This window comes from Rutilus rutilus (genome assembly GCF_951802725.1).
Source record: "Rutilus rutilus genome assembly, chromosome: 25".
In the NCBI taxonomy this organism is placed as follows: Eukaryota; Metazoa; Chordata; class Actinopteri; order Cypriniformes; family Leuciscidae; genus Rutilus; species Rutilus rutilus.
The window spans coordinates 21,742,661-21,767,392 of NC_140229.1; the positions used below are offsets into that span (position 1 = coordinate 21,742,661).

At 39.8% G+C, this 24,732-nt stretch overlaps 2 protein-coding genes across 3 annotated transcripts in view; both read left to right on the forward strand.

Annotated features, from left to right (window-relative positions):
• rabgap1 (RAB GTPase activating protein 1) overlaps positions 1-24,732 on the forward strand; it is a 106,472-nt gene that overhangs the window by 40,552 nt on the left and 41,188 nt on the right. For both annotated transcript variants that reach the window (XM_084400521.1, XM_084400522.1), the window contains one exon: positions 6,508-6,658. In XM_084400521.1, coding sequence (XP_084256647.1) covers positions 6,508-6,658 — 151 coding nt within the window. The remainder of the gene's footprint in view (positions 1-6,507; positions 6,659-24,732) is intronic.
• Positions 20,486-21,671, forward strand: LOC311285087 (putative G-protein coupled receptor 21). Its single transcript, XM_084400535.1, has one exon. It carries the CDS (start codon positions 20,572-20,574, stop codon positions 21,595-21,597), a length of 1,026 nt encoding a protein of 341 aa, XP_084256661.1. The 5' UTR covers positions 20,486-20,571; the 3' UTR covers positions 21,598-21,671.

Here is a 24,732-nt window from a genome sequence, read left to right on the forward strand (position 1 = left end):
CTATTTAAAACTTGACTCTTCTGTAGTTACATCGTGTACTAAGACGACGGAAAATGAAAAGTTGCGATTTTCTAGGCTGATATGGCTAGGAACTATACTCTCATTCCTGCGTAATAATCAAGAAACGGTGCTGCCGTACCATGAGTCCAGCAGGCGTAATGATATGATGCAGCGCCTGAAAATAGGTCTAATAGGTTAGACAAACTTAGCCCCGGTCACGTTGGAAGTTACTGAGCTGGGGACTATTTTCAGGCGCTGTGTCATATCATTACGCCTGCTGCACCCATGGTACGGCAACAAAGTTTCTTGATTATTACGCAGGAATGAGAGTATAGTTCCTAGCCATATCAGCCTAGAAAATCGCAACTTTTCATTTTCCGTCGGTCTTAGTACACGATGTAACTACAGAAGAGTCAAGTTTTAAATAGGAAAAATATCGAAACTCTTTGGTCATTTTTTTGAGAGAGATGCTAATGGTCCTGTCCGATTCAATGATCTATGCTAAGCTATGCTAAAAGTGGTACCGCCAGACCGGAGATCGGCTGAATGGATTCGAAAACGGTAAAACTCAACTGTTTAACTCTGGGGGAGTTGTAAAATGAGTATCCCTTTAAGAATTTGAAATGAAAGATGGAGCATACATTTAATACAATTTGGGAAAAAATGTCCTTTATAAAGGTAAAAAAATTATTCTGATATGAGTGTTTTCCAACAGTGATGTAATGAAACACTGACAATTTAAGTTTGAAGGGAGTAAAGCCTCTGTTTAGGCTATTAAGGAAATGTAATTTTGCCAAAAGAAGAACTTTTATTTTAAATAAATGTTCATTTTAAATCAGCCTACTTCATTGTGATATGTTACCATATTATCATGCTTAATGCCCCCCCCCTTTCTTTGAGCACAATGCTGTTGTTTAAGAGCCGTGGCACGGATACAAAGCTTGTACAGATTCCTGTAGAGATTAATAGTTGCACATTAGCATATGCACATTTAGATTAGAGGTTGTCTTGTCCGCCTCTTTCTTCCTGACAGTGTTGAACTGCTGCCTTATGCCTTCTATGCAGAGAAGTGCCAGAAAACAGGCCGAAAATCAAGAGCGCCCGTCCCACACAATCTTCTTTTTTTTTTCTATCTCCAACCATAAAAATATCTCTACATGCACACACACACACACACACCATTTCTAATTTAAGAAGTCATTCATGGGAGGGAAATGAGAGAGATATTTTAATGTAGAGCTCTAGAAGAGACTGGGGGATGAGGGAATGGTCAAATACAGATAAGGGTCTTATTAAGATTATTTCCCGCTCCCATTACTCTTATTGTTGTTAATCAAAACCTCGAGATGAATTCAATTAAAAGCCCCAGGAATTTAATTACAGGCTTGCGACTGTCTCTGCACCCTGAAGAACACAGCTGTCTCTTTGTGTGTGTTGTGCTCACATCTGCATCTAGTCCCTAATTTTCCTCCTCTTTAAGCCCTTGGCTTTCCTTGTTTGGAAGATGAGATTTACAGTCATTCTGTTGTTAAAGGGCTCATGACATGGATTTTTAATTCTTTTAATATGTTCCTTGAGGTTCACTTATAATGTTAATGAAGTTTTATATATATATGCGGAAAAACAATTATTTTCAACCTTCATTTTGACGTCATTGCACAGGAAACAGTATCAACGCACACTCGCCATTGAGCACGAGTAAGTGTTTTGAAAACATTATCCATATAAAACCATAATTTACAGACAAAGCATTATGAAATCTTTTACTTATGGTTTGTGATGCAGCTGCTGTCAGATTCAATACAGTTGCTGCTTCATCTTTCAACTAAAGCTTCTTTGCGAACTCTCCATTGTGCCTCGTTTACAAAAGAAAATGCTCTGAACAAACATATAATCCTTCGACACAATCCGGGACGCCATCAAAATAAACAATACACTTGTTTTCGACTCTGGGATACTTCTCGAGTCTGTACAGAGACGCAAACAATCTGTTTAAACTGGACACGTCAAAGCGGTTGTTCTTTCACTCTTCCATTTGTCCTGTTGTCGGCAGACTCAAGTGTGTGAAGTCCATCAGAAACTGAACACGCATCTGTATACTGTATCCAGTGTAGACAGCGTCAGTTATTATAATGGATCTATTTGCTTTTGACGTGACGCTCACGTCCGGTTTAGGCAAATGTCAGCGGTTAAGCGACAGTGGGCGGGGCCTATGATGTAATGATGTATAACTATTCGTCAGTGTCTTTTGGAGGCGGTCATATGCAAATGTGTTTGCCCGTGTGATGTCACAGATATCTCAATATCAAAACAAGCTATTTTTGGAGTTCGATTAAATAAATGCTTTGTTTATAATGAGGATGTTTTAAGCTATAAAACTTGTAGGATGTTTTATTGGTACAAAGACCATTTATATGTCAAAAGATCAAGGCAAATTAGATTTTTTATGTCTTGACCCCTTTAAATTAATTGACTAAAGTGCTTTGTATTGATCACCCTTGTATTTTTTTCACAAAGTATTTTTCAAACCATTTTAACTCTAAACTTCTCTAGTTTGGAAAATGGACCGTAAATATGAAAACTACTGGTAGTGTAAATACAATGTGAGTCATGCTTCGTTTCAGCGGTGTTCTGGGTGGTTGGACCCAAAGTTAAAAAAATAACTCAAAGATTTTCAAACTGGGTCCACAATGGGAATGATCGAGAGTTCATGGGAAATTTGAGAATAAGATCAGAGTTAACATATTAAAAGTTTTTTAATGCATATGCTTACAATATATATTTTAAAAACACTTACTGTTATTTTCTGATTATTTTAATTCCTTTCTGTGTAAAGCACTTGAATTGCCATAGTTTATGAAATGTGCTATATAAATAAACTTGCCTTGCCTTACTGCTTTGGAAAAATATTTTAGTTAAATATTTAGTAATATTTATATTAATTTATAATGTTATGTATTTTTATATATAAAAATACATTTAATTTAAAAATGTTTTTTATTCTGATTTATCTATCTAATTTTGTATTTATAATAATAATATACGGTCAACTTAACATTGAAGACTGGAGTAATGGCTGCTGAAAAATTAAAATAATATATAATAAATTATATTAAGAAAAGTTTAGATAAATAAATGAAGGCTTGGTGAGCATAAGAGACTTCTAACAAAAAACTTTAAAAAAATCTTCAAACTTTCCAAATCTGCTTAAAAATGGGTCACTATGCATGAAAATGTACGGATGCCTTTCATCGAATTTGTGGCATAAAGCGTTTTGGTTGGTCAGGTTAATTAAATACATTACATTCATAGTAATCGATTCACACACATGACATTTGTGAATAAAATCCCTTTGTGTGAGATAAATAGGTCAAATAAGTGACTGCACTGCTGCTGGAGCCCCGACCTTTGATGTTAGTGCTTCCCTGTTCAAGGACATTTGGTTTAAGGGCCTGGGGCCGTATTCACAAATAATTTTAAGGCTAAAAGTAGCTCCTAACTGGTGAATTTAGGAGCAACTCCTAAAAATAATGGGCGTGTCACTCGTAACTTTAGGACTCCTAATTTTTTTGACTAAGAGTAATTCACGAAGCATTTTAGCCCTAAAAGTAGCACCTAAGCCTGGGACAGCTTAAAAGAAGTCGAGAGGACTCCTAACTCACTAAGACCTATTCACAAACCGCTTTTTGGGGCATTTCACATTGCGATGTTTTGAAATGCGTATGCGGCGGCTACAGGAGCTTCCAATCGCGAGGGAACAATTTTGCATTGTAGGCATAATGCAATAACGCCACCAACAACAAGCAAAACTAGGCTAATGATCATTGCATGTAAACTAATTGTAACGTTTCATTTTGAATCAAATTAAAATGTTCTTCTCTTTGCTAACGTAGGCAGAGGCATATAGTGACAGATTAATTCAATAATGTTGCAAAGATATTGCATCAATCCATATGTTTCATTAGGCTACTAGCTATTTGCCTTACTCTTTATTCATTTAGGCTATTTATTCAGTTGTTCATCATCTTCCGTCCTTCGCACTACTTGTGTAGCGCACGCATTCTCAGACCTGTCAGCTGTCACTCATCATCGTAGGGGAGGTGTTTGGAATCATTCCCGCGTTACAATCATCAGCCAATCAAGGTGGTCACTTCAGTCAAGCTCGTGCATGAGTAATGACGTCATCCATAGCAACGAAGACTCACTCTTAGTTTAGGAGTTGTCATTTTTCTTTACTAAGAGTAGGTCTGAAAAGCGTTGTGAATAACTTTTAAGAGAAAACTAAGATAAAATGCTTTGTGAATACGGCCCCTGGTGTATATTGCATTAATAAACACATTTGCTATTTCCTACAACAACAACAAAAAAAACACTTTTCTACTGACTTTGTATTTGCACAACACGTGTCTCACGCTTATGACAGTATAACGTCATGTCATAAATAAAACAATGTGTTGCACTGAACAAAGTTCTTATTAGAGGAAACAGTTTGCAGTTATAATCCCAATTGAGTTTGTCAGTTTAGAGTGATTGGCAGAGTCAAATCCGTCGTAGAAATCCCAGAGGGGAGGTTTGTGCACACTACAACACAATGGAAATATGCATTTTCCTTTTAATCAGCAAGGAAAATGGGCACCAGCGACATTTAAGACATTCCATAAACAAATACAAATAAATGCTGGTAAACATGCAGACCACATTCAGAGATTGTGCCTCTAGCAGGTTAACATGGTCTTATATAAGCATATCTTTAGTAAAAGGTCCTATATGCAATCAGAATGTCACTTCTGTCTGTGAGGCAGAACGAGTATCACTAATTCATACTTTATATAGTCTCCATGCAGTAATATTTACTGTTTTTACTGTATTTTTGGTTAAATAAATGCCTTGGTGAGTGTAAGAGACTTCTTTCAGAAACATTGAATCTTAAATTAAATCTTACCAACCCCAAACTTTTGAATATTAGTGTAATATTCTGCGTAATAGTTTTCTCAGACAGTATAAATGGGTCACTATACATGAAAATGTTGTTTTGGACCCCAATGGCTTTCATTGCATGGACAAAAACATCAGAATGTACGAATGATCATACGTTGGTAAATGTGGTGGCCGAAAACAATCGTCATTTTAAATATCACGCCCCTAAAAATTCACGTTTTAGAAGCCTTGCCCCTGGAGTTTACGACATGCCGAAACGTAACACGACCAAGGAGAGGAAGGAATCTCATGAAAGAGAAATTGGTCTTACTCCAAAAACACCTGTTAAAGGGATACTCCACTTTTTTCGGAAATATGCTCATTTTACATCTCCCCCAGAGTTAAACAGTTGAGTTTTACCGTTTTAGAATCCATTCAGCCGAACTCCGGGTCTGACGGTACCACTTTTAGCATAGCTTAGCACAGATCATTGATTCTGATGAGTCCAGTAGCATTTCTTTGAAAATGACCAAAGAGTTTCAATATTTTTCCTATTTAAAACTTGACTCTTCTGTAGTTAAACCGTGTACTAAGATCGACGGAAAATGAAAAGTTGCGATTTTCTAAGCCTATATGGCTAGGAACTACTCTCATTCCGGCGTAATAATCAAGGAACTGTGCGGCTGTACCATGAGTGCAGCAGGCGTAATGATATGACGCAGCGCCTGAAAACTTAGTCCCGGTCACGTTGGAAGAAGTTACCGAGCTGGGGACTATTTTCAGGCGCTGCGTCATATCACTACGCCTGCTGCACCCATGGTACAGCCGCACAGTTCCTTGATTATTACGCCGGAATGAGAGTATAGTTCCTAGCCATATAGGCTTAGAAAATCGCAACTTTTCATTTTCCGTCGATCTTAGTACACGGTTTAACTACAGAAGAGTCAAGTTTTAAATAGGAAAAATATTGAAACTCTTTGGTCATTTTGAAAGAAATGCTACTGGACTCATCAGAATCAATGATCTGTGCTAAGCTATGCTAAAAGTGGTACCGTCAGAACCGGAGTTCGGCTGAATGGATTCTAAAATGGTAAAACTCAACTGTTTAACTCTGGGGGAGATGTAAAATGAGCTTATTTCCGAAAAAAGTGGAGTATCCCTTTAACCTCATAATTGTAAATGTATAATAAATACCGATAAATAAAACAAAATATTTACAAACATTATAAATACTAATTTAGTTGTTTAATGGTTAATAATCAATTATTGAGCTTCGGTTGTCGGACTCGACATTACAATGCATTACAATGCTGCACGCGAGTTCACGCGAACTAAAAAACTCGCGTGCACGAGCTGAGACCTGATGTGAGATTTGATTGTGGCCACCGCTCACATCCATATTGATAAATGCCAAGTTCCTTTCATAAATGAGGCCCATTGTGGGTTAATACGAAGTTACAAGTTCACAACACGTACAAAAAATACCCTCAGTGTTTCACAGTGCAGACACAAAACGGACTGTCTTAAAACGTACGTGTTGTAATTAATTTGTAACCATGAGTCCCTGTTGGTTTTGTAATGTTTGATCAGGCATCTGAACTTGGCCGTGCGACCCAAACAGCTGCCGGCGCTGGTCCGCAGTGGTGTCCCGGAGGCCTTGAGAGGGGAAGTGTGGCAGCTACTGGCTGGATGTCATAACAATGACCATCTGGTGGAGGAGTACCGTACACTTATCACTAAGGTAGGCATACAGCTCCCATCCTCATTTTCACTGCACCAGAGGCATCAAATGAGGCAAAGCAAAGGTGTGACTCTAATGCATCTTCTCCATTATTAGTACTTTGTTTGGTTGGATGAATAATTCAATGAATAATACATCCAAATGATTTTTCAACCTCTAACCTTGAGTAGGCCTATGCCTTAAGCTATTTGTTGAGGAGAGATGTGGTATTACTTTTCCTAAGCTGTTGGACTTTTGATTTTTGTTTGAGAATAACTGGGATGGTTAAAACACCGTCAGAAATGACTAAAGTTCATTGTAATAAATGGCAAGAGCATCTCCAGTATTTGTAGATGAGGTTACAAGTTAAAGAATGTATATGTCTTCGTGTATTCATAATAGGCGTATTACATGTATCAATGTCTCAGAATTAAAGCTGAATCTGAATATGGATCTAAATGTGCATTCACATTTACTGTTGTGAAATCCAGTCATTTGATCAGGAATTTCGTGTGAGGGCGAAAGATTTCCACAGATTTCGCAAAGGGTTCAAGTTGGTCAAATGAATTTGCTACGTTTATGAACAGAAAGCTGCTTGGTTTGAACATGACTGCATGTGAGCTGTGCTTCATTTGATTTTGATAATGTGACCCCCTCTTTAATCTAAACATCTCCTTTATATTTGGACACTTGTGAAGAAAGTTTGCACGGCAGAGGCCACAGGATGGGATCAGTACATGTTGCAAGCCAGACTCAAATTCTAGTCATCCTAATGAGCTCCACAGCTCAATGCATCATGTGTCTAACAGGCTTGTCAAGTATTTTTGGACTATGCTGTTCACAGTTTTTAGCATTAAAGTAGTACATGCTTTACTTAATTTGACCAACACATTTCCATTCCGATATGAAGTGCCATCTTTCCAGATTTAAAGAATTTGTTTTGGACCGCAAAACAGTTTCTTGGAAAAAGGCTATAATTACGTTTCCACTGTACAAGGAAGAGAGGACACATGACACTCTATCATGAGGTACTCTGCATTAATGAATGGAGACGGCCCAGAGATCCTGAGAGCCGCTCGATAGCCAAGTAATGGCTGATGCATTTGATATGATTAGCAGTAGCATTGGATTGTTAATGGCTGAATAATGTGGATGAGAAAGCAGGGTTGTTTTCTTTCTTAAACCTCTTTGTCTATTCAGAGTAGGGATGCTAACGATTAATCGAAGATCGATTATTTTTTGATAACAATTCAATCATTTTACTTTAAAAGTTCATTAAAATTTAAACAATACAAAGTCTTTGAACACGGAAAGCAATCGAAATTTAGTAAGCATGTCAAGTTTAATTATATTTCCCCAAAAAAATTATTATTTCATACTATATTGGGCTCTGCGCTTTGAAAGGGCGTTGGGACACAAGCAGGACAGAGCCCATTTCTTGTCTCATACATGAATGTTTTCTCCCAATATTTCAAAGCAAGACTTTTATATTATCATCTGTGGAAGGCCATAAAATGTTCGTTCAATCATTGCATTCTGTCTGAATGAAATGATAGCATGTGTTCCCTATCAGTCACCGTGTGTTTGCATGCCTGTTCACGCAGACATCTTACGTCAGACAGAGGGAGAATGCCAGACAAACAGTTGTTTACATTGGTTATTGTAGTACTGTTACTAGGGCTGCACAATATATAGAAATTATCGAAATATCGCAAATGTATATATCGTGATCATGAACAAAAGACAAAGAGAAAATCACTCACTGCTCTTGGCTAAATAAATTTTGTCAGAATTCTGACTTTATATGACGCAATTGCGACTTTATTTCACGCAACTCTGACTTTATATCTCAGAATTGCGAGATATAAAGTCAGATTTGCATGAAATAAAGTCACAATTGCATGTTATAAAGTCAGAATTGCGAGATGTAAACTCGCAATTGTGAGATAAAAAGTCGCAATTATCTTTTAAAATGTTTTATTCAGAGTTAGAGGGTTACCTGTTAGATTATAGCCACTTCTCCAGACACCACTACAATACTGGGCCTAGCCCAAACCATGAAAAACATCCCAAGACCATTATCCCACCTTCAACACTTCAACATTGCTCCATATAATTTTGCCTACAGTATATAGTGTAGCAAGGTAGTCTTCGGAATTTGTAATAATTTAATAATTAAATTTTAGGGGACCCCCCCAAGAGTCCTAAGTCATTTCGAACCCTGCTTTAAATGGTGATAATGTTACTAGCAAACATTGCAATTGTGTTTTAAAATAAAACACGGCGCATTCAGCGGTCTCCGTGACAGGATATGAAACTATAAAGCCAACGATAATCTTGTTTTAGCAATGTATGCAATTATCGCTGTTTAAAGTAAAATTATCCCAAATGTAACTAGGCACACTCGCTTAATTTTATTGTGGTAAAAATATAAATATTAAATATTAAAAGTGAGGAAGCTGGCGTTTTGAGTGCCATTTGCACATCTGGTCATACTGGTGACTATGTCACTGCTGTAGATGAATCTTAGGGGCTGTTTACAGGACACCGTTTTCAACAAAAAACGTAAAAATTGTATGCGTTTTGGCCGTTTGTTTACATGACAACAGTGCCTGAAAACGTAAACTTTTGAAAACGGGTTTCAAAGTGCAAGTCTTCGTGTAAATAACAAAAACATCAATCTCTGAAGACGACGACGTCTTGCAAATGCGTGTTACATGTTCAGTCTATAGTGTTTCATCGCCATCTACTGGCCTGGAAGCAGAATACAGCGGCTTTAGTCGTTTTCGCGGATCCGTGTTAATGGGGATCATTTTAACAATGGTGTCGCCTGTACGCGGAAAACTCAAAGGAAAAACTTGTCTGTTTTAAGAATATATTGTTGTCATGTAAACGTACTCTTGGATTATTAAGGTTAATGATTAATTGATTAATCGATGGCTAATTTAAATGATGATCGATCATGGGAATTTGTGTAAATTGACATCCATAATTCAGAGCCTGGACATGTTAATGTAATGCGACTTCGCATCCAAAATAAGTGCAAAAGTTTTGAACCTTGGTGTTTTTCATTCGAAGTGTTTTGATTCTGTACATGCTTTACTTTAGAAAACATAAATAAAGCAGCAGAAGCATCATTTATTCACTATATCTTCCTGTTAAGCCGTTCTGCATGTGAACTCAGTATGTGCGTGTATAGCCGTGCTACAAGACCCCTTGTTTTAACCCGAGGCATGCATGTCAATGTACTGTATCTTGTCAATCATTTCACCATGTCCCCGAGGTGCCTTACAGTGGTTTGGTTATTTTCATGAAAACAGGAGCTTTTACCGTGCTAAAGTTTCGTCCTTTTCCCAAACAACATTGAAGAGCACTATTCTCAGAAATCTGTGAGCCTGTAGCCTGTCCCGTTTGTGCCTTAATGTGATTTTTGTCTCTAATGTGATAGCTGGTTGTCCCTTGTTAAGGCCTTGCTCTTCACTGCACTTCACAATGTTCATTATGGCTTCCTTTATTTTATGTGACTAGAAAAGGCTTGAATTTCACCCACTGGACACAAGTCAAAGGACGTTCACGCTGGCAGTGATTTGCAACGACAGAAGCGACCGTAAATCGTGCTTTTTTTTGGTGAGAGATGGTGATTGGAAGTGAAATAAGCGAGGCGACTTTCAGAGCCATTCAAAACAAAGCAATACAAATGGTGAAATGGAAAAGGTTATGTGGAAAATTTACCATCAGAAGAAGTCTCTAGAAAACTATTCTTTCCTAGAAATCAATGTAGTGACAAATTATTAATAAATATAACTAAAATGAAATGAAAATCATGTGTAGTTTCACAGATATATAATATATGATATATGTGTGCAAGCAAATATTGTAGAAACATTTGGGATGCCCAATATATTGGTACCATATTGGCTGATATTTGTTTATTTAACTTATTTATTAAGTCGCAAATTGAAATTGAAAGTCTATGCCAGGGTACTGGAGAGGAGAATCGGGCCGATAGTAGAACCTCGGATTCAGGAGGAACAGTGTGGTTTTCGTCCCGGTCGTGGAACACTGGACCAGCTCTATACCCTCTACAGGGTGCTGGAGGGCTCATGGGAGTTTGCCCAACCAATCCACATGTGCTTTGTGGATTTGGAGAAGGCATTCGACTGTGTCCCTCGCGGCGGCCTGTGGAGGGTGCTCCGGGAGTATGGGGTCCGGGGCCCTTTGCTAAGGGCTATTCGGTCCCTGTACGACCGGAGCAGGAGCTTGGTTCGTATTGCCAGCAGTAAGTCAGACTTGTTCCCGGTGCGTGTTGGACTCCGGCAGGGCTGCCCTTTGTCGCCGGTTCTGTTCATAATTTTTATGGACAGAATTTCTAGGCGCAGCCAGGGGCCGGAGGGGGTCAGGTTTGGGGACCACACGATTTCATCTCTGCTCTTTGCGGATGATGTTGTCGTGTTGGCCTCATCAAGCCAGGACCTCCAGCATGCACTGGGACGGTTTGCAGCCGAGTGTGAAGCGGCTGGGATGAAAATCAGCACCTCCAAATCCGAGGCCATGGTCCTCAGTCGGAAAAGGGTGGTTTGCCCGCTTCAGGTTGGTGGAGAGCTCCTGCCTCAAGTGGAGGAGTTTAAGTATCTTGGGGTCTTGTTCACGAGTGAGGGAAGGATGGAACGGGAGATTGACAGGCGGATCGGTGCAGCTTCTGCAGTAATGCGGTCCCTGTACCGGTCTGTCGTGGTGAAGAAGGAGCTGAGCCGCAAGGCAAAGCTCTCGATTTACCAGTCAATCTACGTTCCTACTCTCACCTATGGTCATGAGCTGTGGGTCATGACCGAAAGGACAAGATCCCGGATACAAGCGGCCGAAATGAGCTTTCTCCGCAGGGTGGCTGGGCGATCCCTTAGAGATAGGGTGAGAAGCTCGGTCACTCGGGAGGAGCTCAGAGTAGAGCCGCTGCTCCTCCACATCGAGAGGGGTCAGTTGAGGTGGCTCGGGCATCTTTTCCGGATGCCTCCTGGACGCCTTCCCGGGAAGGTGTTCCGGGCATGTCCCACCGGGAGGAGACCCCGGGGAAGACCTAGGACACGCTGGAGAGACTATGTCTCCCGGCTGGCCTGGGAACGCCTCGGTGTCCCCCCGGAAGAGCTGGAGGAAGTGTCTAGGGAGAGGGAAGTCTGGGCATCCCTGCTTAGACTGCTGCCCCCGCGACCCGGCTCCGGATAAAGCGGTAGAAGATGGATGGATGGATGGAACTTATTTATTTAAATGTAATGGTGTCCGCTGATATTGGATATTTCATTGCGTATTTGACTTTCACATTACGTTTGCTGCTGTCAAGTGCTCATTTAAAGTAATTTTTTAAATTTCAATAATAATTTAATATCTTTGTTAAATGTCTTTAGAAGATATTTGACTTTCAAACTTTGATACAGTGAATGACATGATTGCTAACTTGTAGCATTTACAATTGATTTAAGTTTTAGGGTATTTTACTTTCTTTTTTTTCTTTTTTTATCACGAGTGTCTCACCTAAATGTTTGCACATTTAAAATTATAGCTAACCCTACATAAAATGGTGTGAGAAACTTAAATTGAATTGATTTATTTGAACAAAAAAACGAAACTCGAAAATAGTGCAGTCAGGTTTAATTTTGTGTCGTTCATCAAACCTCAAACTACAAGCCAAACAGATGTTCAGTCGTTTTAATGAATTAAGCGTTCATTGATTACAATCTTCACTGATACCAAAATAACTAACATCTTCTAAAGAACTCTGGCTTTCAGCTCTTTTAGGCGTCTCTCTACTTTATTCTACTGTTCTCGCTAGACGCTTGATTGTTATCAAGTGAGTTTGTTCATAACGTTTCTCTTTTTGACCCAATATAAAATTTTGCACTGGTAGATCATCCCTTATACAAAGTATAACCGGTAAGGGATGAAGGCTGTTTTAAATATGTCTTCATAGCAACTGCTGCTGTCTTTCCTGTAAATCGCATCACTGATTCTGAACGTGAACGAAAGCGTGCAGCTCCAGAAGCAATGTGGTGATGCGAAGCCATTTTTGTGTGTCGTATTAAGAGAGGGAGAGTGAGAGAAAACACATTATAGCATGTTTGTGATATTACACTCTGAGAGCAAGATTTCACCTAATTGACTTGAGCTGTTGATCTGTGTGGATTCATTTACTCATTAAACCCACATTGCTATAGTGAATGAATGCTTGTGGGAATTCCTCGCATTATAAGCACAGAGCTTATGGGAAAAGAGTAAAATCATGCACAATATCTGCAATCCTGTGCCGAAATTCAAGCCCTGCTAGAGTTGGGCGCAGAGGCTTCAGTTTTTTTGAGTTAAGCTACATACTCTCACAGCGATTTCACTGGGCAATGCCGTGTCAGCTGTCATTATGTAAAGAAAACATCCCGCAGCGCTGAGGTCCCAGGTGGCTTCAAGATGTTCCCCTCTCCCACCCACCCGAAAGTCCAAATAAACTTGATGTACACACTGAGTGTGTGAGAGATTGTTAGGACAACAGCCATGCTGAGCAGCTCCTGCACGTATATGTATGTTTCTCAAGCCATACTGAGCTAAACAAACCCACATTTGTATCACTAAAGGCCTTCTATAGAAAGAAACTCGTGCACAACTTCAACTCGTTCCTTTTTCCGCCATTCGTCACTATTATGGCTTAGGTTTTGTATGTCTTGTACACAGAGTTTCATTACATGAAAACATGGATAATATCCATGAAAATGTCCTGAGCCCAACTCTGCCAATGCCGAAGACCTGCACATGTTTATGTAGTGATCCAGAGTTATCATTTGTGTTTAGAAAGAATTGGTCATGACAAGAGCAGGTTTTGCCAGTTCTTGCGACACATGGAGTTGAATGAGTACTGTGAATTCTCAAGGATTTCTTTGTTCATGGGTTAGGGAAAATCGCTTGTAAAAGGAATGGTTCTGAGTTTTCTCTAAATGGTCAAATCCAACAATGTGGCACTAATTAAGTGAAGAGTACTTTACTTAGAAGACTTCACCGACTTCTTAGAAATAATCAGCATTTGATATTCATTGTGCCATTGAGGGGTAGTGTAGCCTATCCTAAAATATCATACTAAAACCTTAAGGGCCGTTCACACCAAGAACGATAAATATAGCGAGCGATAACTATATTTTCATCCACACCAACGAACAATAGCGGTTCGTTTATTCTACTTTATTTATTCTGTTTATTCTAATCGTTCAGCAACTGGGAAAAAAATTGTTACGAAAGTGATCCCAACGATATCGTTTCTCTATATTGTTATCGTTATAGCTGTGGTGTGAACTCTGCTATTCTTTAATATTGAGAATGATTTTTAGAACTATATCTTTATCGTTATCTTTATAGTTGGTGTTAACGGGCCTTTATCCATCTTTTATTTGACAAAAAAGAGAGAGAAAAAAAGCTAAACTCTTTAATCTCACCTTCAGAAACCCAAACATATTGCAAACTTTGGGACAAGCAGAATAATATCAGTTACAGATTTAATTTTTTGTGCATGAAATTTGAAAAAAAAAGTTAACTGTTACATGTATAAACATATTATATATAATATAATGATATTAAATAAATAATAAAGTAGTGTTTTTTAAATTTAAATTATATTATTTATTGTGTATTACTATTGTAGTTACACTATTTTACATGCACTGTAATATTTTTAGTATTGTTACATTTCCTTTCACACACGTGCTCTATTGTTAGAGGAGATTATAAAAGACGGACCGGCTGCAGCCTTCGCTAAGCTGACTCACAGACAGCCTTTATATTGAGGTCTTGTTTCCACTCAGCTAGTTATCACAGACCTGCACTTTCCACCGTCTGGCCTCCTAGGGCCCTGCACTCTGATAGAAGAGGACTAAAGCGATCCCTCATAGGGTTTGAGTGAAAGCTAAACCGCAACCCACACGTTCCTCTCACATTGCATAATTAGTAATTAATGATAGTTTTTTTAACCTTATAGCCAATTCAGAAGCTACAGCTGACGCTAATATTTTTTCAATAATGACAGATGTTGAACCAGTCAAATTATGATGTGTGTTTTTTTTTTTTTAAACAACAAATGCTTCCCATCTTCCTTATGCTTTGCTTTGTATGTGTGCGTTTGTGGTTGATGCCTGGGAACCATGGTGAATCATTTCTTAAAAGCGTTATACAAAGAATAGCCATGCTCTCAGAGTTTTGCCATTGTGTTTAATTCAATGGAGGCATTGAACAGGCCCACATTTCTATTTTGAGTTGTTATCACGGAACTGGCAGGCTGCTCTATAGTTCAACGCCTTACAGCAAGTTAAGCAACAAAGTGACATTGATGAAACAGTCTGTCTCTGCTTCCAATAAACATTTTAGTGAGAAATATAGTATTTCCAGTGTTTTGAGAGACAGGCCTCCCTCTGAAATATCAGGGCCAAATGGCTGGAGTAAGATGAGTGTTGATTCTCACCAGGGCTGGGTCATAAATACATGACATGTCTTAACACCAGGGCTTGAGCGATGACAGGTTTGATTTAGTTTTTACCGAGTGCCTTCACCTTTTCCATGTATTACTCAAGTACTGCCACTCTTTCTAACCCCAACAACTTTTCTTTTATTTACACTTGTTGCCATGGGAGTCATGGCCGCCATGACGGGTACAGTACCAGTGCTGTTACAATGTGAGGTTTATGAAAATGACAGCTGGTTGGGTGTGAAATGGTTAAATTAGACATTTGGAAAAATGTCTGTATGTGTATATAAAACAGAGCAAAGATACAAGTGAAATAAGCTTTGTTTTTCAGGTAGGCTAAATCTGTATTCAGGTACAGACACTGAATAATCAAATGTGAAATAACACTGCATATAGACTTCACTGTATAAATTAAATATAATTAGGGCTGTCCCCGACTATGGATTTTCATAGTCGAATCAGAATCGTCATATCTTGCCTATAGTCGACTAATAGTCGAATCATGTATATGGGGGCGGGGCTTTAACGTTTCAAAGCCGCGATGTACAGAAAATCACACAAAGATGTAGAAGAAAATGTATAAAAACATTGTGGATCAATAAAACTAAGAAATAGCATGAATAACTCCAGAAAGGCCACACTGCAGACAGGATTTGCATTTCACATGCAGATCAAATTAAATCGGCTAAAATTAAATCAGCCTACAGCACAACATTGATGCACCGAAAAAATAAACAATTAATTTACTAAATTAAATTAGAACAGAATATCTTTCTAATAAATAAAAATACAAACCGAAATAAATCAGAATCAAGTTACAAGATGAGCAAATATGTGCAAAATGCCTAAAGTGCAGAGGAACATATATTCAAAACACAATTAAGCCACAAATAGTTAGATTAGATAACCCTGACAGATTAATAAATTAAATTAAAATAAAGAAATTATTAAAATAACGATAGTAGCCAGAATTTTCAACCTTGTCTTTTTAACTGCAGAAACAACAATAAATGCTAAACTGGAGTGGCAGTCTTTTTAGCTAAAAATGTTCACAGCATCCAAAAATCAAATTAATACCGGCTGAAAAGTTTTGAAATCACTTGTACCCTATCTGACCGAGAGAACAAATCCAGTCTTTCACTCTGTCTGTCCCCGTTGGAGTGTTTTCAAATTGTGCGCGCGGATAAAATACATTCTAACGTGAAACCCAGTCTATGCGTGAAACGTGTTAACGTTGGCCGGCAGAAGTGCGATCATGGTTTTCCTGATGCTAAATCCAGCCTTGGAGAATATCCTTTCTGATGGTGTACATCCACACTTTAGATTTTCTTATCCCAGACATTGTTAAAGATTTAAATCCTTGCCGCGAAGACGCTCCTCTGTCGGTCACGGATTGAAAGTGAAACTTAAATCTGTCACGGGGTGTTTGGATTTATTCACGCACGTTAAAAAATATTTATTAAAAGCTTCTTTCTTTGCACATTTTTATATACAGCATTATCATAATAGGCTGAATATTAACGTATTGACATAAAAGCTAGTTCTATGTGAAATCAGACATTGAGCGCCCTTCATATAGCCAAAGTGGCATGATCCTCGTTTCATAACACCTCTGCGAAGACTCGACCGTGAGATCGGTAGCCGAATCAGGCTCCTCCTATCGAATCTTCGACTATTCGGGGTCACCCCTAATTATAATTAATTAATACAATTTATCTTTATTAAAGCTACAAAAATCATTTTCTATTTCTAAAGAAATGCACGGATCCAATATAATGATACGCATCTGTTTTCTTTCTCAATTGTTTACAACACATAACCGTCTGTGTTTACAAGATTACTCGCCGAGACGGGCATTTTGCCGGCCTTTGTCCAAAAGAAGAGAAAGAGGCCTGAATTCGCGAGTTCCAGTCTTCTTGCGCTTGATGTTTAAACTGACAGGACTTAAAAACACATGCAAATGATAAACTTTGACTCTGTGATGGTTAAACTTTGCAGTTAATCCGCGAATCACATGCGTTCCGTACCGGGCGCCGGCTGCCCCGCACAGATCAACTACAATCCTTAACTTGGATTGGAATGACATGACGTTGAGGAATCGATGACAGAACTTTAATACTTTACTATCCATTTAATACTTTAGGGTTAGGTTAGAAATTTGAACAAAAACTCCTGAATTGTGAGCAAACGTCATGGTTATGTTTGATTTTCATCCTGAACAACTAACAATCTAATGTTCTCCAGCTAGAAGACCAGTGTAAGACTGGTCCAGCTAAGACTTTGCTTTAAATAGATCCAAATATGCTCTAAACTAGTGCTACGTGATGCTTTCAGTGGTGATGTCACAAATCCAATCAGAAGTTGGCATGGAGCCTATTTCAGTCTGTCCCCATTCATATGGCTTCTATTTTTGTTAATGGGATAAGTATATTTTATTAGATCGTCTGCAATCGACATGGTAACAAGCATCTTATTTTGTGGCCTTCTCTCACTCTGAACCCTTCTGCGCACCCGAACATGTTTGATGGGCTGCATTTCTTCGGCTCATACTATTACCAGATGTTCCCTTGTCCATAAACACAGACACAGAGGTCAGACATACACACCGATTTCTCTAGACACTCCTCACACACCACCCCATGCGGTGAATAAAAACAAACGGCTAACACAAAGCCTGGTCTGTTAGTCTGCGGCAGCCTGCACCTCTTCGCACTTCAAGTACCGGAATTCTAAACACGCCACAATAAAAATCCATCTCAGCGCCAGGCGTGACTTAACAAAATAGGGAACAGATAATCTTGAGCTTCACTGCGTTCAATAGGAGACCTTTAATATAGCAAATGCTAGCATACATGTCTGTACAAAAAGAGTGTCTCTGCTCTGTGGGGTTGATGTCACTCTGAACGGCCTAGACCCAGGGGATTGTGAAGGGTTTATGGAGGAAGACTGTGGGTGGTCTATATGGCAGGTCTCTGCTACAGTGAACTCCAGGTCTATGGGGCTGAGAGTTTAGCGGACTACTGATATGAACCAAACCTGCTGTCTCACTCTGTGAAGCAATGAGTATGTGCTGTTTGTGTTCGCTGTGTTTTCACCGAGCAGCTGAGTCAGGCTGGACTTGGCTAACACTTTTCCATCACTATGGGCACAGCCTTTCTCTTATCTCTTCTCCTATAGCAGATGACCCTAGTCAGATCAGGTGACCTGTTTCATTTGACACGTACGAAAACAAGGATGTGAGGGATAGGAGTATAGCGGATACTTGTTCTGTCTTAACGTTAAAACAAAATTGTTTGTAACCCGTTTTACCTCTGCAGTGATGTATCGTGTTTGAATGTGTAAGTGAAGAAGTATTTTGAACTAGAATTTTTTTTTTTTATCTACATGATTGAATTATTTCAAATTAGGACCAGAAATAAAAAATAAAAAAAGTAACAATTGTGGACCATATGGTCCTAGGTCACACCTTAATCGCATCATAACCCATATTGTTTAGAGTAGGCGGTCGGCAGAGAATTTGTGGGGAAACCGTTTCAGTGGTCCACCACAATGATCGACATGTCATTAAAGAAACTGTAAGTCTGACTTTTACAGCTTCATTTTTGTCAAATTAAATATGCCTCATGCATTCCTCTTTATCTCTTCCTTTCCTCCTCATTGTTCTCTTCCTAATGGATGAGCCCAGTGTTGTCTGCTCCCCACCTTTCAAGTTGGGCCTATTTTTAGCCCCTCGTGTGCCTGACTGAGGGGATGCGTGAAAGTGGGAACTGTGTGTGTTCACTGGTTTTGGCAGTGACAGAGTGAAAGGAGACTGACAGGGTGCCATGGTTTTAATATTACCATGGTGACAGGGAACAGAAACTGATAAATATGATATAAATGGAAAAAGGTCCATTTGTGTTAGGGAAACACCTAGAGTTCAGTGAATCTGTGTGGCGACTTTTACTAAAACCAGACTGGCACAAAGCATATCACGATAACCTTAGTATTTCGACTGCTCACATGCGTTGATGTTGGCTACATGCCAATCTCTTATGTCACCATCTTTAGTTTGAACCCAATTTAGGGTTAAATTAGCATGTAGGATGCAACTGACTTAATGCTTCCTAATGTGTATCGAAGAACACTGAAATGTTACGTAAATAGGAGCCACAACACTGCATAAAACGGGTATAATTTCATGTAAGATGACATGAAAAGTTTGTTGTTCTAATAAGAAATGTATTTGTCTTTGTAAATGTATATATTCTGACCTTCTGCTGTTGTTTTGCATGAGTCCGCATAGACGGGAGAAAGAGAGAGTGTGTGGGAGGCGTGTTGCATTGTGATTGGAATAGAAGGAAAAGGTAGGACTGAGCAAGTAATATGAGTTTTACAGTAGAAAGTGTGTTTAGGGAGTCTAAAAAATCTGAAGGGAAAGCATTTTTTAAATATTATTTGTAAGAAATTGAGTGGTGGGTACAAGTGGGGTGAAGGAGAAGCTCATGCTTCGACATCTGCTCAGTGGCTAGAGCCAAGGGTGGGAGGAGTTTGAGTGCTCCTGCTGCAGCGGAGGGAGGGAGGGAGGGAGGGAGGGAGGGAAGGAAAGAGCGGAATGCATCAGTGCCACAGAAAAGAGAGAGAGAGAGAGACTGCTCTCTGCATCACACCACTCTATCCTTCATTTACATTCCAGACGCTGGCTCCTCTCTGGAGAGCCCCTTCTCCGTTTGAAATGCCAATCACCACTTGCTGTTTCTTCATCCTGGATCACACGTACTTCCTCCTCATTGATGTGAGGGAGCTGGGAGCCCGGCACGTGCTGAAGAGATTCCCCACTCTTCATTCGATTGACGACTGACAACTGAAGTTTCTGCAAATACATCACTCCTTTTTGGGATTTGTAGGAATAGACAATTTGACTACGTTCTTGTGAGGAATCTTCAGTGCTCTTTCGCTGTGCGTGATCCTCCGGACTAAAGACTGTTTGAGAGCGACTGGGACTTCTGTGATTAGAGTGGCAAGGACTCCGCTTCCTCTGCTTTTTTCCTTGTGCAGGTCCTGTGCCGGCAGCTGCCTGCCCTGCTCCGGCACAGCTGTGCTTCTCCCCGGAAAGGTGGGGGACTGATAAAAGAAGAGGGTTTATTTGTCCTGTACTGCTGCTGTGGTTTCATCCAGAATTTAAGCTAGACTGACCACCTGCCCCCACAATAGAAGCTGTATGATTCAGTTTGTTTTACTCAGTAAGTGACTCTCCCCAGGATACCGTCACTGTGTGTGTGTTGGTGAAAGGATTGGTGTGGACGCAGAGGACTAGCGACTCATGATGTTGCTGCTGATATGGAAGGCACCTGGCACGGACACCTCCCCCATGTCTATCAGGGGCAGCCGTACTGTGGGCAGCCTTTGCTAAGCTAGGCCCCCAAGGAACTAGCACCCTAATTGTGTGCCCGAGCGCACCCTGAACAAGATGAACACCACTGAGTTGAACAATAGCACAGAACCCTTCTGTCTGCTGGACATTGGCTACTCTCAGATCTTTAACACCTGCCTGCTGGAAGTAGCTGTTATTTTCTTCTTGACAGTGCTCATCATCTCTGGGAACCTGGTGGTTATATTTGTTTTCCACTGTGCCCCGCTACTCAGCCACCATACCACTAGCTCCTTTATACAGACTATGGCATACGCAGACTTCCTGGTTGGGGTCAGCTGTCTTATCCCCTCTTTGTCTCTCCTGCAACATCTGGGTTTGAACGAGAAACTCACCTGCATGGTCTTCAGCTACATGGTCTGCGTGTTGAAAAGTGTCTCCATGGCCTCTCTGGCATGCGTTAGTGTTGACCGTTATGTTGCCATCACCCGACCTCTTTCCTACACAGCTCTGGTCACACCCTGCCGTCTTCGCACTTGCATTACCCTTATTTGGCTGTACTCAGCGCTCATCTTTTTGCCCTCTTTTTTTGGTTGGGGCAAGCCGGGATACCACGGTGATGTATTTAAATCATGCTCCTCCTGGGACACCCAGCCCCTTTTTACTGCCTTTATTGTTGCGGCCCTCTATGCACCAGCTGCTTTTACAGTTTGTTTCACTTATGCCCATATCTTTCGGATCTGTCGGCAACACACTCGGCAGATCAGTCAGCGGAGAGCTCGCTTTGGCCCACAGGATCCTGAGCCAGGTGAGCAAGCTTGCACGGACAAACGCTACGCCACCGTACTCTTCCGTATCACCAGTGTGTTCTACCTGCTTTGGCTTCCCTACATCATTTACTTTTTACTGGAGAGCGCAGGGATATACCACCATGCCATTGCCTCATTCCTGACCACATGGCTGGCCATTAGCAATAGTTTTTGCAACTGTCTCATTTACAGCCTGTCTAACAGCGGCTTCCGCAAAGGCCTCAAGCGCCTCTGCCTGCTTTGTCTGCAACGCACCGACACCAAGAAGCCCCTAGGAGATCCACCAGTGCCTCCGCGCCCTGTGTGCCATGTGTAACGCCATCGTTTGGCAAGATAGTGAGCTTTATGTTGATGGCAAGGGCCTTGACAATTAAGTGGATCCTGAAGATTGGTTTCGGCATCTGTGCACTATCCTAGTTCGGTCCCGGTGTTCTGAATGAGGCTAGATGACAACGATCCGTCTGCCTTTATGTATAGCTGCAGGATTACCCAGTAGGAAGAAATGTACCTTTGACCTTGGTCATTAGAGATGAAGTGGACAACTATGTGAGAGTGGGCTATTCTCATTGGTGTTTTGAGATATACCATTCTCAGCAGTTTTTGCTCCAACGATAAATTAAGCAATGAGGAAAGGAGATAAATCTAATTCTGTGAGACAGACTAAGTCTTTTAGATTGCATTAAATATTGTCTGTATGCAAAAACAATTTTTATTTATGACAATAATGCAAAGATGGAGTTGCGCTCAGCAAATGTCTTATTAAAAGAAGACAAGCTCATGTCTTTCAGCTAGCTGATCTTTTAGACTTTGTGGTGAATTTACCTGCCTCTGTGGACTTTTAGTTCTGCTCGTGTTGTCAGCACAGCGAGTAACCAATAGTCTCTGTTTCTCCAGTTAACTTGCTCACGTCTGTGTAAATGTAAGAAGAAAAGAAGGATCCGCTAGACTGATGTAAAATCTGAAGAATTATTGACTAAATGTTAAAATGATCTGACAGAGACTCTGCAAAGATTAAGAGCATTCCCAAGGGCTGACCTGGTTTCGGACTCATAATCTAAGTTATATTTTTACTAGTAATATTCAATTCTTGCCTCGTATTTTCCGAGGATGATCTGATCACTACCCTGCTCTCAGTGGAGGAATGTGTTTGCTAGATCTGCAGTGTTTCTTGTCTATGAATCAGTGACAAGTCTTGACCTTCAGCAATCACAATTGGAATTTTTCTAAAGCCCTTTTCCCAAAGAGCAGAATTCTACTCTTGCCCCTAAGAAATGCCACGATTACACGGTCTTCCTATATTCTGCTTATTTAAAGCCATGAAGGGATTACATAACCACGCCTCCAGTCAGAGGACATCATCCTTTAAAAACGCAGTAATACAACAGCAAACGGATGGCACATTGTACCTGATTCCTTTCTAACCCTTGATCGCACTGGAGATGAACTTCCTTGCTGAAACAAACATTCTACCACCCCAGCATCAACTCCAATTCTACAGGCTAACCATCCCGCAAATCATTCTGAAAGGTCTATTTAACTACTTGGAGTATTTTGTCTGATTCATAATTGGATTTCAGTTTGATTTGAATGTCTCCTGGACAGAATGACACTTGGACTTTCTTTCCCTCTGCCCTGCAGTTTCAATCCTCTCTTGCCATGCTTGGTTTGCTTCCACGGGTTACAATGTGTCCAAACGCACAATCGCACTTAAAATATTGCATAATGCAGTTAAGCACAACACAGAATCACATGGCCGTAATAGATGTTAGTTGCTTAATTCTACATTTGGGCCCTTAAGATGAACAACGCCGCAGTGGTGAAGGTTGCTGACGTGGACAAGAACCAAAAAAGCTTGTTGTGTTCAACTCAAGGTGTATTAGGACACTTGGATAAAATGGTCAGAAGAAAATCTACTAAAACAGTGATATCTGGATGCAGAGGTCAAAGTTTAAAGTTTCAGTTGGCAAATGCTTCTGGAGAGTCCTGCATGTGCACAGACACACACACACACACACACACACACAAAAAGCATAAAAACATTAAACTGCATCTTTCAGCGCTGTACTATTTATCTTTATGACACTCTTGAGAAGCGTAATACACAGATTCTGTACATAATTCATATGTGGAGGTGCCAAGAAAATAGAGGGCATTGAAAATCATGCCCTTTGTAATTTTTTTTTCATGCTGTGACTATGATTATAAATTCACTCATTTGGATGGTACTGTTTAAAATACTTTCTTAAGCGAATAGCTTTGTCCTTATAGCTGACCAAAGTAACAATATTTATTGATGTTCTCTGATGGAATTGTTTTTTATATATACACACATACATACATACATACATACATACAGGAACCACAAAATGTAATAAGATTGAAAATACTCGTTGAATGGATTGATTATTTGTAGTATGTAAGGCGTTTATTATATCAAATACAGTCTGCATTCCTCTTTGTATTTAATCTAATAGTATTTATGAACTTTACCTTCTCTTAAATTGTTTTAAGAGAAAACATTTTTTCCTTTGGAGGAGAGGGTTATATACTGTGGCATATTCCCAACACATTTTGTATGGAACCATGGGGAAAAAATGCTCAAATTTGATCACCAAAACCAGTAGCTTGACTGTTATAAATTGGATTAAGAAATGGATCTAGTTGTTATGCCACGTCACTTCAGTTAATGACTGAATTGCCTAAAGGTTGAAGTTTTCATAACTGTAATACTGTGACGTGAAGAATTGTCTTACGACTTCAAAAAAAGTGTCTCTTTAAGTGTTTAATCAAGCTTTTGATAGGTGACATGTAAAGTCTGAACTGCCATGTCATGGCAGGTTGCTGTGCAATACTTCTACTCACTAGAGAGTGATAGAAAACATATCACACATAAAAGAAAAAGGGCTTTTAATTTTTTTCTAGCTTGTTTGTTCAAATGTAGATCTTGATCTTGTTTCCTCTGGCTGTGTGCTGTTTTTGAACCAGAGCAGTTTAGCCATTTTACCCATCCATTGCTTTATTGATCGCACATGACCGTGTGTGTGCGCACACGTGCATGGATGTGTATGCGCTTTAAACAGAATAAAGGTTCGTGTCTATTCCAGGGACTTGTTTTTAGCATTCGTCTTGATTGCTTTTAGGACTTTTTAATGACCCTGGACCTCTGGACTCACCCAGGACTGCATCCTCTCTCTTGTCTTAAGAAACAGTCCATGTATTCAACTAAAGGAATCAAATTAAATGAAACGGCCATGCTCGAGAAGCAAAACATTTGCTTGTTTATAAACCATTTGGATTGGTTGAGTTTTCAGAAACCATACATTTTTGCTCTCATTTGACTGATTCTGATGTCTTTCTCATTGGTCGCCAGCCAATTCTTTCTATATAAATGAAATCAAAATTGTAGTTGGTTTTTCTGCATAAATTACTGAGAAAATCCAGATCTTGAAGC

Bases quoted from the DNA above. Each gene is read 5' to 3' on its own strand.
- LOC311285087 (XM_084400535.1), top strand. From the start codon at position 20,572: ATGAACACCACTGAGTTGAACAATAGCACAGAACCCTTCTGTCTGCTG.